The sequence below is a fragment of the Pseudophryne corroboree genome, chromosome 2, assembly GCF_028390025.1.
Source record: "Pseudophryne corroboree isolate aPseCor3 chromosome 2, aPseCor3.hap2, whole genome shotgun sequence".
Taxonomy (NCBI): domain Eukaryota; kingdom Metazoa; phylum Chordata; class Amphibia; order Anura; family Myobatrachidae; genus Pseudophryne; species Pseudophryne corroboree.
Window position 1 is genome coordinate 569,945,654 of NC_086445.1, and position 13,716 is coordinate 569,959,369.

General features: G+C 45.2%; 1 protein-coding gene across 3 annotated transcripts in view; it reads right to left on the minus strand.

The window, feature by feature from the left end:
• The window catches only part of SH3D21 (SH3 domain containing 21), a 228,756-nt gene that overhangs the window by 102,881 nt on the left and 112,159 nt on the right, over positions 1 to 13,716 (minus strand). For all 3 annotated transcript variants that reach the window (XM_063954398.1, XM_063954394.1, XM_063954397.1), the window contains exon 11: positions 11,230 to 11,310. In XM_063954398.1, coding sequence (XP_063810468.1) covers positions 11,230 to 11,310 — 81 coding nt within the window. The remainder of the gene's footprint in view (positions 1 to 11,229; positions 11,311 to 13,716) is intronic.

Here is a 13,716-nt window from a genome sequence, read left to right on the forward strand (position 1 = left end):
GTTGAAGTACACCAGGATGAGGAGGATATGGGTGTTGCTGGCGCTGGGGAGGAAATTGACCAGGAGGATTCTGATGGTGAGGTGGTTTGTTTAAGTCAGGCACCCGGGGAGACACCTGTTGTCCGTGGGAGGAATATGGCCGTTGACATGCCTGGTGAAAATACCAAAAAAAAATCAGCTCTTCGGTGTGGAAGTATTTCACCAGAAATGCGGACAACATTTGTCAAGCCGTGTGTTCCCTTTGTCAACCTGTAATAAGTAGGGGTAAGGACGTTAACCACCTCGGAACATCCTCCCTTATACGTCACCTGCAGCGCATTCATAATAAGTCAGTGACAAGTTCAAAAACTTTGGCCGACAGCGGAAGCAGTCCACTGACCAGTAAATCCCTTCCTCTTGTAACCAAGCTCATGCAAACCACCCCACCAACTCCCTCAGTGTCAATTTCCTCCTTCCCCAGGAATGCCAATAGTCCTGCAGGCCATGTCACTGGCAATTCTGATGATTCCTCTCCTGCCTGGGATTCCTCCGATGCATCCTTGCGTGTAACGCCTACTGCTGCTGGCGCTGCTGTTGTTGCTGCTGGGAGTCGATGGTCATCCCAGAGGGGAAGTCGTAAGCCCACTTGTACTACTTCCAGTAAGCAATTGACTGTTCAACAGTCCTTTGCGAGGAAGATGAAATATCACAGCAGTCATCCTGCTGCAAAGCGGATAACTGAGGCCTTGACAACTATGTTGGTGTTAGACGTGCGTCCGGTATCCGCCGTTAGTTCACAGGGAACTAGACAATTTATTGAGGCAGTGTGCCCCCGTTACCAAATACCATCTAGGTTCCACTTCTCTAGGCAGGCGATACCGAGAATGTACACGGACGTCAGAAAAAGACTCACCAGTCTCCTAAAAAATGCAGTTGTACCCAATGTCCACTTAACCACGGACATGTGGACAAGTGGAGCAGGGCAGGGTCAGGACTATATGACTGTGACAGCCCACTGGGTAGATGTATGGACTCCCGCCGCAAGAACAGCAGCGGCGGCACCAGTAGCAGCATCTCGCAAACGCCAACTCTTTCCTAGGCAGGCTACGCTTTGTATCACCGGTTTCCAGAATACGCACACAGCTGAAAACCTCTTATGGCAACTGAGGAAGATCATCGCGGAATGGCTTACCCCAATTGGACTCTCCTGTGGATTTGTGGCATCGGACAACGCCAGCAATATTGTGTGTGCATTAAATATGGGCAAATTCCAGCACGTCCCATGTTTTGCACATACCTTGAATTTGGTGGTGCAGAATTTTTAAAAAAACGACAGGGGCGTGCAAGAGATGCTGTCGGTGGCCAGAAGAATTGCGGGACACTTTCGGCGTACAGGCACCACGTACAGAAGACTGGAGCACCACCAAAAACTACTGAACCTGCCCTGCCATCATCTGAAGCAAGAAGTGGTAACGAGGTGGAATTCAACCCTCTATATGCTTCAGAGGTTGGAGGAGCAGCAAAAGGCCATTCAAGCCTATACAATTGAGCACGATATAGGAGGTGGAATGCACCTGTCTCAAGCGCAGTGGAGAATGATTTCAACGTTGTGCAAGGTTCTGATGCCCTTTGAACTTGCCACACGTGAAGTCAGTTCAGACACTGCCAGCCTGAGTCAGGTCATTCCCCTCATCAGGCTTTTGCAGAAGAAGCTGGAGACATTGAAGGAGGAGCTAACACGGAGCGATTCCGCTAGGCATGTGGGACTTGTGGATGGAGCCCTTAATTCGCTTAACAAGGATTCACGGGTGGTCAATCTGTTGAAATCAGAGCACTACATTTTGGCCACCATGCTCGATCCTAGATTTAAAGCCTACCTTGGATCTCTCTTTCCGGCAGACACAAGTCTGCTGGGGTTGAAAGACCTGCTGGTGAGAAAATTGTCAAGTCAAGCGGAACGCGACCTGTCAACATCTCCTCCTTCACATTCTCCCGCAACTGGGGGTGCGAGGAAAAGGCTCAGAATTCCGAGCCCACCCGCTGGCGGTGTTACAGGGCAGTCTGGAGCGACTGCTGATGCTGACATCTGGTCCGGACTGAAGGACCTGACAACGATTACAGACATGTCGTCTACTGTCACTGCATATGATTCTCTCAACATTGAAAGAATGGTGGAGGATTATATGAGTGACCGCATCCAAGTAGGCACGTCACACAGTCCGTACTTATACTGGCAGGAAAAAGAGGCAATTTGGAGGCCCTTGCACAAACTGGCTTTATTCTACCTAAGTTGCCCTCCCACAAGTGTGTACTCCGAAAGAGTGTTTAGTGCCGCCGCTCACCTTGTCAGCAATCGGCGTACGAGGTTACATCCAGAAAATGTGGAGAAGATGATGTTCATTAAAATGAATTATAATCAATTCCTCCGCGGAGACATTGACCAGCAGCAATTGCCTCCACAAAGTACACAGGGAGCTGAGATGGTGGATTCCAGTGGGGACGAATTGATAATCTGTGAGGAGGGGGATGTACACGGTGATATATCGGAGGATGATGATGAGGTGGACATCTTGCCTCTGTAGAGCCAGTTTGTGCAAGGAGAGATTAATTGCTTCTTTTTTGGGGGGGGTCCAAACCAACCCGTCATATCAGTCACAGTCGTGTGGCAGACCCTGTCACTGAAATGATGGGTTGGTTAAAGTGTGCATGTCCTGTTTTGTTTATACAACATAAGGGTGGGTGGGAGGGCCCAAGGACAATTCCATCTTGCACCTCTTTTTTTCTTTTATTTTTCTTTGCGTCATGTGCTGTTTGGGGAGGGTTTTTTGGAAGGGACATCCTGCGTGACACTGCAGTGCCACTCCTAGATGGGCCCGGTGTTTGTGTCGGCCACTAGGGTCGCTTATCTTACTCACACAGTCAGCTACCTCATTGCGCCTCTTTTTTTCTTTGCGTCATGTGCTGTTTGGGGAGGGTTTTTTGGAAGGGACATCCTGCGTGACACTGCAGTGCCACTCCTAGATGGGCCCGGTGTTTGTGTCGGCCACTAGGGTCGCTTATCTTACTCACACAGTCAGCTACCTCATTGCGCCTCTTTTTTTCTTTGCGTCATGTGCTGTTTGGGGAGGGTTTTTTGGAAGGGACATCCTGTGTGACACTGCAGTGCCACTCCTAGATGGGCCCGGTGTTTGTGTCGGCCACTAGGGTCGCTTATCTTACTCACACAGCTACCTCATTGCGCCTCTTTTTTTCTTTGCGTCATGTGCTGTTTGGGGAGGGTTTTTTGGAAGGGACATCCTGCGTGACACTGCAGTGCCACTCCTAGATGGGCCCGGTGTTTGTGTCGGCCACTAGGGTCGCTTATCTTACTCACACAGCGACCTCGGTGCAAATTTTAGGACTAAAAATAATATTGTGAGGTGTGAGGTATTCAGAATAGACTGAAAATGAGTGGAAATTATGGTTTTTGAGGTTAATAATACTTTGGGATCAAAATGACCCCCAAATTCTATGATTTAAGCTTTTTTTTAGGGTTTTTTGAAAAAAACACCCGAATCCAAAACACACCCGAATCCGACAAAAAAAATTCGGTGAGGTTTTGCCAAAACGCGGTCGAACCCAAAACACGGCCGCGGAACCGAACCCAAAACCAAAACACAAAACCCGATAAATTTCCGGCGCTCATCTCTACTGTCAACCTTAACTGTCAACATAAAGACTGGATACCAGTGGTAAAAGATGGTATGAAACAGCAGCAGTTATGCAGGGGAGGACAGAGTTGTCTCAGCCAAATACAGCCGGCCTCTCTCCCCTTCCTCTCTCTACCTTCCCTCTACTGCTGTGTCCTCTTCTCACTGTGTATGTGCCCGCCGCCTGCAAAACACTGCTTGGAAGAGTGTGCAAGTGCAGGCAAGGAGCTGTGGGGAGAGGCCTGGTGAGAAGTGACTGCTGGGCACAGCACCATCTTCCTATGCACACAGTGGCCTAATGGAGGCTGCAGGGTGGCCACAGCCCAGTCTCCCTCCAACTGGCTGAGCTGGCAGCCAGCAGGGGCTGTGCTAGCACAGCTGGGCTGCCCAGGGTTCTACTCAGTCTACCTGCGACCAGAAGAGGCAGTAGCCGCCGGAGTGAGTGGGCAGTGGTCTCTGCGTCTGACTCCTGCCTGCATCAAGTCACCCTGCTACATAGTAGTCACTCCATCTCTCTGGGCTATATTTACAAAGGAGTGGCTTTTGCCAGCTACTGTACACTGGTAAATAGCTCCATAATGCCACCCCCCTATGGGGGAACGTTTCTGAGCATTGCTAATTGGAAAGCATAAGATATCTCTTAACAGCCATTTCTGCATGTTTTAAGGACAGAATTAGTTTGATAAAGAATACCCCTATATCTTTGCAGGTCTCTGATTATGTATCTGTTTGGTAATAAGAACATGTGGCTGTCTTTGACCGATGTGGAATTTGTGCATTAATATTTATCTAGGCTTGGTTAGGTTAAACTACTGATATTGTGATATAATATACCTGTAAATATTTTTTGGAAGGTTTTTATGACTCATTTCATGAGTACTAAGTAGGTACATGACTGATCCCATACATCCGCTACAGAAATTACTGTTGAAGATACAGTATGCTCTGGGGAAATGTCAGATAATCACTAATCTTTTTATTTATGCACTGGTGTTAAAGCTTTAAATGAGCATCAGTGGCAGGTGTGGGCCAGGGAGGCAGGGTGGCATGTGCCCCCCAGACCAGTAAAACTTTGGTGATTTAGGGCCCCCGCAGCTGAGCTCTGCATGTACATGTCTGGCTGCGGGGGGGATGGGGGGTGGCAAATGGGACGTCCATTTGTATCCAGCGATATAAGACTTGTATGTAATGTCTACGTGTATACTGTAATGGAGTCTGTGACACAAAATGGTTTCCAACTTGTCCTTTAAGTGAACCCATAACTACAAAAGATTTGGAAGTAGAGGACACTGATGTATAGTGGGGGAGTCAGAGGTTAGTTTATGGCTCTTACCTTATCTAAGAAACTGATTGAGAGGAAAAAGGAGAGATACAAACTAAAAGCGCTCCCATAAAAGCCAAGTTTACAAACACACACCCAGTGGATACATAATATCAATTAGTCACGTACACTGGTAGTTCAGGAGATGAATAAAGATCCAACGTTGATTAAAGGCAGATGGATCTAATTCTCATAAAATTATAAGACAAAAAGAAAGTGCAATAGTGCAATTATCCTTGTTTAAAAGGCCTGAATTTATTTAAATATCGCACTTACACCAAACAGATTATTATTTAAATAAATTCAGGCCTTTTAAACAAGGATAATTGCACTATTGCACTTTCTTTTTGTCTTATAATTTTATGAGAATTAGATCCATCTGCCTTTAATCAACGTTGGATCTTTATTCATCTCCTGAACTACCAGTGTACGTGACTAATTGATTTTATGTATCCACTGGGTGTGTGTTTATAAACTTGGCTTTTATGGGAGCGCTTTTAGTTTGTATCTCTCCTTTTTCCTCTCAATCTGTTTGTTAAGTGTAAAGGGATATACACTCTGAGATATATAATTTTTAGCTGCACCTGTGAATTAATCTGCGCATGTTTTTAAACTATTTCCTAATCTTATCTAAGAAACTATAAATTACATTACAAAAAGCCAGGCCAGGTCAAGAAACCTGACCTCTTGAAACTTAAAAGAAAGACAGCTATTGAAAGTAAAACCAAAGTAAATTTGGTTTCTTACTGCCCAGGTACACAGCATTGAGAGAATTAAGGAAAGGGTGGGGGCCCGCAGCTATAAGGGGGTTATATCTGTCCCTCTCAAACACACTGAAAGTTGTTCATTCTTATGGAAGTGGCTGCCGTGCCTGAATGAATGTCTATATTCCTGTGAAGCTTCTTCACGCAGATCTTAATGCACTACGTAAGCGTAATTAGGTTCTGATTTTCTGTATTCCCTTTTTGTTTATTGAGACTACTAGTAGCCTGTATATCTTTTCTAAACTCCATATATTCTTTGTAATCATTTTACACTTGAAAACCTGAAGATATTTCTTAATTATAATAAAAATAATTAGTTCTGACTGCTGTGTTCTTGAACCAAAGTCAAGTACGTTACCTATTGTTTTCATGAGATATTGAGATTGGTGGTTACAGGTAAAGCTAATGATGCCTGCAACATCCGTAATACGTTGAAAAGTCTTTGCTGGTGGCAGAGGAGATTCGCACGGCGCTGGCGCAATTCTCGAATTGGCGTATCCGGAGAGTGGGGCGGCCGCGGTCCATGACAAAGTGGCTGGCAGCGGTGGGATTGATAAGTAACTTTTTACAAGAACTTGAGTGAGTGGGAGTAATTCCACTTCACCAGAGTCAGAACTCGGGCTTACAAAAGACAATAGTTAGAAATGATATACTGTGAACGCAGTCTCTGTTCCCCTCCCCTTCTCTTGTTTTTCTTTTCTATTTTATTTTGGCGAAAATTAGATCAAAGATGACTAAGTCTAAGCATCTGATGAAGGATGATGGCAAACCTGTGCGTGGGAATAGTGCATCGGCCTGTGCTGCTGAGACAGTAGGAGATGTATTGCGTACTGGACTATTATGTACTGCGGGAAATAATAGTGCCATGCTGATTTCTGATGTGGACTCTGTTATCGATGTGAGGCCTGTGCATATGGCCTTGGATAAATATTCGCTGACTGATATCAAGTAGGGAAAAGATACAGAGCATCATGATGGCTGCAAACCTGTGCGTGGGAATGATGCATCGGCCTGGGCTGCTGAGGCAGTAGGAGATGTATTACATACTGGACTGTTATGTACTGCGGGATGTGACAGTGTGACGCTGGATTCTGATGTGGACTCTGTTATCGATGTGAGGCCTTCTATGACTGCCTCAAATTTGGATCTTATTCCCCCGTTCCTGGAAACTGTCGGAGCTGCGTGCTGGGCGGGGAGAAAGTGTTCCAGTGCACGAGAGGAGAGAGAGATAGAGCTTGCCAGTGCTGCACACCTGGTGCAGAGGGAGAGTTCTATGGCAGAAAGGAGTTCTGCAAACAGATGAGAGGAGAGAGAGATAGAGCTTGCCGGTGCTGCACACCTGGTGCAGAGGGAGAGTTCCATGGCAGAAAGGAGTTCTGCAAACCGACAAGCTGAGAGAGAATGTAAGCTACAAATGGCTCCGTGACAAGAAAGTGATTGCTCGCGACACCATGAGACCAGGGAGGTCACCGTTAAACCTTGCCTGGAACAAGTCGCTAGTATACTATGTAGACTATGTAGTAGTAGACTATGGGAACTTGGACAGTACTGCCGATACCCAGTGGAGGTCGGGCACCTCTTACATCTACACTGAAGGTCCTGACCTGGATAAGTATTTACAGAGTGCAATTGCACATATGAAGACATATCCAGACTGGGCAACCCTTATGCAGCTGGTGCAACAGATCCATGCTAAACGCCATGCAGCTCTGGAACATAAGGCTGCCAGGGAGGAAAGGCAGGCTGACCGCCTATACCAGCTGGAGCCGGCTAGGCTCAAAAGTCCGTCCGCAGGCAAAGACTCTCCTGTTAGCAAGCCCTGGTCAGAGGATTCCTGTGTGTTGCAACGGGATGGAGGCAGCCAAACAAATGCCCGCTGCTTTTTGGAGAATCAGCTGGCTTTGAACAGTACAACGGATACCAGACAGAGGTCTGACGCCTCTGACAGTACCAGGGAGACGACAGACAGTGCTGCAACCGGAGAGGCTGCAGGGCAACCATCAGAGACAGCATCAGAAGAGCAATGGGTGTCAAGTACGTTACCTATCGTTTTCATGAGATATTGAGATTGGAGGTTACAGGTAAAGCTAAAGACGCCTGCAACGCCCGTAATACATTGATATGCAGAGAATGCTCCTGGGCCAGACAGCATCATCTGTCAGCCTTCTGAACCCCTGCCATATCCAGTGTGTGGCCGGTTATAGACAGCACACTGTATACAGGGTGAGATGTATCAAGCCTTTTAAACAGATAAAGTGGAGAAGTTGCCCAAAGCAACCAATCACCTTCTGTCATTTAGCTAGCCGTCCACTAAGCAACTGTCTGAGAGACAACATAAGGATGACCATCGATAAGTTAACCATTAATGGTCCACATTGATGGTGCCATCGGTGATTAACATAAATGCAAGAAACTATTGAAGACAGGCTATTAGTAGTTTGCACCCATCAATAGACTTCCCTACTGTGGAGAATGACAGCCTTGTCAATATATAAGTGACAGCTGGGTTATATTATCTCACTAACCTATCTCTAAGCCTTTCACACCTTAGCCACAGCGACTAGCAAGTGGCCAGCTTGTGGACCTGTACTCAAAATGCTGCATATAATATTAGAACAATATTTTTACTGCTATAATATAGGCTAATTATTAACAACTCTGTAATATAATACATCTAAAATTATTATAATGGTTATAATTACTAAGAAGATAATATAAAAATTCTATCCACTATAGTTTTGTCTATGTAAGGCAAGTAATGTTACTGTTAACACAATTATAACCTATGATATGATAATATGCCATGTTAACTGAAAAATCTATTACAGCAATTATATTATAACCAGTTTTATTTTATATATATATATATATAGTATATATAATTGGCTGGATAACAGGGTACAACGAGTAGTGGTCAATGGGATGTTCTCCAGCTGGGCACCAGTAGTCAGCAGAATACCACAAGGGTCCATACTTGGCCCGCCACTGTTCAATGTATTTATTAATGATCTAGGAATAGGCCTGGGAAGCACAGTGTCAATCTTTGGAGATAATACTAAACTGTGTAAGGTAATTAATTCAGAAATAGATGTGGAGCCTCTACAAAATGACTTATTTAAACTTGAAACCTGGGCGTCTAAATGGGGAATGAGGTTCAATATTGAAAAATGCAAAGTTATGCATTTTGGGATTAAAAACAAACTTGCATCCTACACACTTAATGGGGAAAATATAGGGGTAACAATAGTGGAAAAAGATTTTGGGGTGCTCATAGATAATAGGCTTAATAACAGTACACAATGTCAAAATGCAGCAAAGAAGGCAAGTAAAGTTGGGGTATTGAGACAAGGGACGAGGATGTAATCCTGCCTCTGTACAAAGCATTGGTACGTCCGCACCTGGAATATTGTGTTCAGTTTTGGGCACCATATCATGAAAAAGATATTGGGGAACTCAAAAGAGTTCAAAGGCGAGCTACTAAACTAATTAAAGGGTTAGAGACACTGGAATACGAGGAAAGGCTCACTAGGTTAAATATGTATACACTAGAAAAGAGGCATCTAAGAGGAGACATTATTAATATCTTCAACTATATAAAGGGTCATTACAAGGAGTTAGCAGGGGATTTGTTTATTAATAGAACTCTGTATAGGACATGTGGCACTCGCTGAGGCTAGAGAAGAGAAAATTCCATACACAACGTAGGAAAGGGTTCTTCACCGTAAGGGCAATAAGGATTTGGAACTCTCTGCCGGAGAAGGTAATAATGGCGGACTCTGTAAATGCATTTAAAAACGGATTGGACAGTTTTCTAGCTGAAAAAAGTATCCAAGGCTATAGCATTTAATATATTGACATTAAATATCTGGGAGTGGTACGAAATATATTTGTCAATTGGTACTAAACCATTACTTCAGCTGGTGCATTACAATGTGCACAGCTTAATACAGAATACAGGTTGAACCTGAAGAGCATTTTGCCTCTTTTCAAAATCATTAACTATGTTACAATGTTACTATATACGTATATATATATATATATATATATATATATATATATATACATATACACACACACACACACACACACACACACACAGCCTTCTAGTTTACAGTTTATTTAATAAGCAGATTGTCTATTTTTTAACCCCTTAAAAAACTTGCACACATACTTCTACCTATTGTCCCATGACTCGGTGGTTCCATACTACTCATCAAATGAGAAATATGTTAATCATTTATGTATTATATAACAAGCAATAAAGTGTCTGTGTATGACTATGGCTCAACCTGTGCATGGAATGATCTTTCAGGACACAGTGTAGTTTCAGAATGTCTATAGCCACCAAATGTCATGTATAACAAGACAGGTGTGGCAAGCCAGTCAGCAATTTTAATATCTCTGGTGAATATACTCCCTTTGTCTTAAAGGCAATGTTTCACAACACAGTTACCAAAATATCACATAGCAGATTTGTGATCACTATCCAAACATGATTTCCTTGAACACTGCTGGTAAGCGAGTGCATCTAAGCAAATTACTCATGGTACAATCTGAAGGCTCGAACAATCAGGTGTTAAAATAATGAATTCAAAACACATTCTTAAAGCATGGTAAACGCACTTCCAATAGTACACAAATAAATGAATGCACCTGTCTCAAAAAGTGTCGGCTTTGTTTTTTTGTTTATTTTTTATTGTTTCATATCAGTTTCAAAATTGTAGGCAGTGTTCACATGTGTTTACGCTCCATACAATATAGTGGTGTTTAAAGCCTTCAAAAAATACACTACTATCACTCCGTTAAAAATGATGACAAGTTATAAGGTTCTAACTATGGTTTTAACTAAAATTGTCTCAATAACCATGAGTAAAAATTCTAAATCTGAGTACACGATCCCCAGCTGAATGGGTTAAATGCTCCCGACCAGGCAAGTGGTGTGTATCCAGCTGTGACCCCCTATGAGGCGGGGGTAGCAGCGGATTGGTAAAACAGTTTCTCAGGAGGTTGGCTATGCATCATATAAAATGTAACCTCCAGGTCCCCCCAATCGTTGCAGGAGCATTATAAGCAGTTTATCGGCTAATGTATTCTGTATTAAGCATCAGCACTGCAAATACCTATACAGTCAATGGCCGTTCACCCGATATAAGGAGAACAGGTCAATGATTGTATAGGTGTGCACCCAGCTTATGATAGAAGCACTATACATGAGAAACATATCAAAACCACCATTTTAAAGATACACTGTAATTATAAAAATCAAATGCAACATTAATTGAAATTTGCATCCAATACATTTTAACTGATAAACAACAATTGGGCTGTCCTTGATAGAGCTACCAACTTTTATGGAAAAAATAGGCATAAATAGTCCTGGAAATGGAAATTAAGGACAGCCATTAAATATACAGTAGCAGCAATAGTAGTAAAAACCCACCCTTTAAGATATACTGTATATAGGTGTATGTGTTACCTTTCTGTCCAGTGGAACTGTGAGTCTGTGGCCCATTTACAGGTATCTTGAGGTCCATGTTAGGGATGTCCTTTATAGCCACTGAAAGGAAGGAGAAGAGATGTGTATAGAAACGAGTTTAGCACAACACAAAAAATAATTTTATCAATAAAACACGGTTTGTATGGCACAACACATACAAATCTAAGTACCTAGTGGTAAAGAACAAAACAATTGTTGGTAGAAAGAGCGCTCTGCTTCTTGCTGATACATGAGGGAGTTTCAATCGGTGCTAACGTGTAAGCTACAGTATGTTTTATTTAAAATCACCACACAAAGATTCACAAGGTCTCTTCCTGTGTGGGTTGAAAAACTGCTAGTGCTGAAATCTGAGGTTGTATGTTTGTCACTGATGATCAATAAGAACCATTAGAATACAAGGTGTAGGCATTTAACAATATGGGAGTCTTACTTACTAGATATGTAAGTGTATTTTCCAAACACATTGGTCACTAAATCAAATTGATTTATAAGAATGAAGCCTATAAAAAAAGGTAATTTATTGTTTATATTCAGATTTATTTGAAAATTGTGTTTGTGTCTGAAAGTTGACCAATAAAGATACATTTCTTTGAACTTTATTTAGTAACAAAAAATGCAATTGTGCATATTCAGGATTTCACAATATAGTTTAAATGATACAAACATGCTGAAACAGAGGCGGAACTACTGCCAGTGCAACCAGTGCGTTGCACTGGGGCCGGCCACTGTCCAGGGGCCCAAAGCATGTAATGAGTCAAACTGACTCATTACATGCTGCTGTATGCTGCGGGCAACCGCCGCCCGCAGCACACAGCCGCCCGGAGAGGAGAGCAGCGGACGTGGGGGGAAGGAGGAGGAGGGAGGTGGAGGAGGGAGCCGCAGCTGCGCTGTGATATAGGTTGAGGCACTGCTGCTGCTGTCCCTCTGCTTCACCATAGGCTGTCTTCCGACGCTGTGAAGCGCATCCCAGCATTCACAGCGGCGGAGAACAGCCTATGGTGAAGGACTGGGACAGCAGCAGCAGCGCCTCCACCAATAACACAGCGCTGCTGCGGCTCCCTCCTCCACCTCCCTCCCAGAGGCGTAGCTAGGGTTTTTGGAGCCCAGGGCAAGATGGAAAATGGCGCCCCCCCCAAAAAAAAAAAAAACAGCAAAAGAAGCATGTGCACGCAACGGAAAAATGGGCGTGGCCACACACCAGAAGGGGTGTGACCATGCACCAGAAGGGGTGTGGCCACTGAAAATGGCCCACAGTGCCAGTTACATTGCCACACAGTGCCAGATACAATGCCCCACAGTGCCAGATACATGCCCCACAGTGCCAGATACATGCCCCACAGTGCCAGATACACTGCCCCACAGTGCCAGTTACATTGCTGCCAGATACATTGCCCCACAGTGCCAGTTACATTGCCAGATACATTGCCCCACAGTGCCAGTTACATTTCCCCACAGTGCCAGATACATTGCCCCACAGTGCCAGATACATGCCCCACTGTGCCAGATACATTGCCCCACAGTGCCAGATACATCACACAGTGCCAGATACATGCCCCACAGTGCCAGTTACATTGCCCCACAGTGCCAGATACATTGCCCCACAGTGCCAGATACATGCCCCACTGTGCCAGATACATGCCCCACTGTGCCCCACTGTGCCAGATACATGCCCCACTGTGCCAGATACATGCCCCACTGTGCCAGATACATGCCCCACTGTGCCAGATACATGCCCCACTGTGCCAGATACATGCCCCACTGTGCCCCACTGTGCCAGATTCATGCCCCACTGTGCGCCCCCCCCCCCCCGGTCACTCACCGCCTGTTGTGTCTGTGAGGGGAGGAGAGCCTCTCCTTCCCCTCACTGCTTCTGGTCTCCGATGGCTGTGTTGCGCCGGTTCGCCAGCCAATCAGAGCTCGCAGATCGGCAGCCAACAGGAGCCGGTCCGCAAGCTCTGATTGGCTAACGCCGGAGACCAGACACACGCAGCGCTGCTGGCAGCGCTGCTAGTGCTCTGGCGGCGGTGAGGGGAGGGAGAGACGCTGCGCTCTCCTCCCCTCACATTTCGGCGTGATGGGGGCGAGTGGTGCATGATGCCTTGGCCGACGGCGGCGCCCCCCTCTCCTGGGCCTGCCAAGGCGCCCAGGGCACGTGCCCCACTCACCCTACCCTTGTTACGCCTCTGCTCCCTCCTCCTCCTTCTCTCCTGCCCGGAATCGGTATCTCTGCCAGAAGCTGTACTGAGGAGCCTGAGCCAGCGGAGACAGTAATTTCTTTCTTTCTTTCTCCCTCCTCCACCTCCCTCCCAGAGGCGTAGCTAGGGTTTTTGGAGCCCAGGGCAAGATGGAAAATGGCGCCCCCCCCCCCCCCCCAAAAAAAAACAGCAAAAGAAGCATGTGCACGCAATGGAAAAATGGGCGTGGCCACACACCAGAAGGGGTGTGGCCACGCACCAGAAGGGGTGT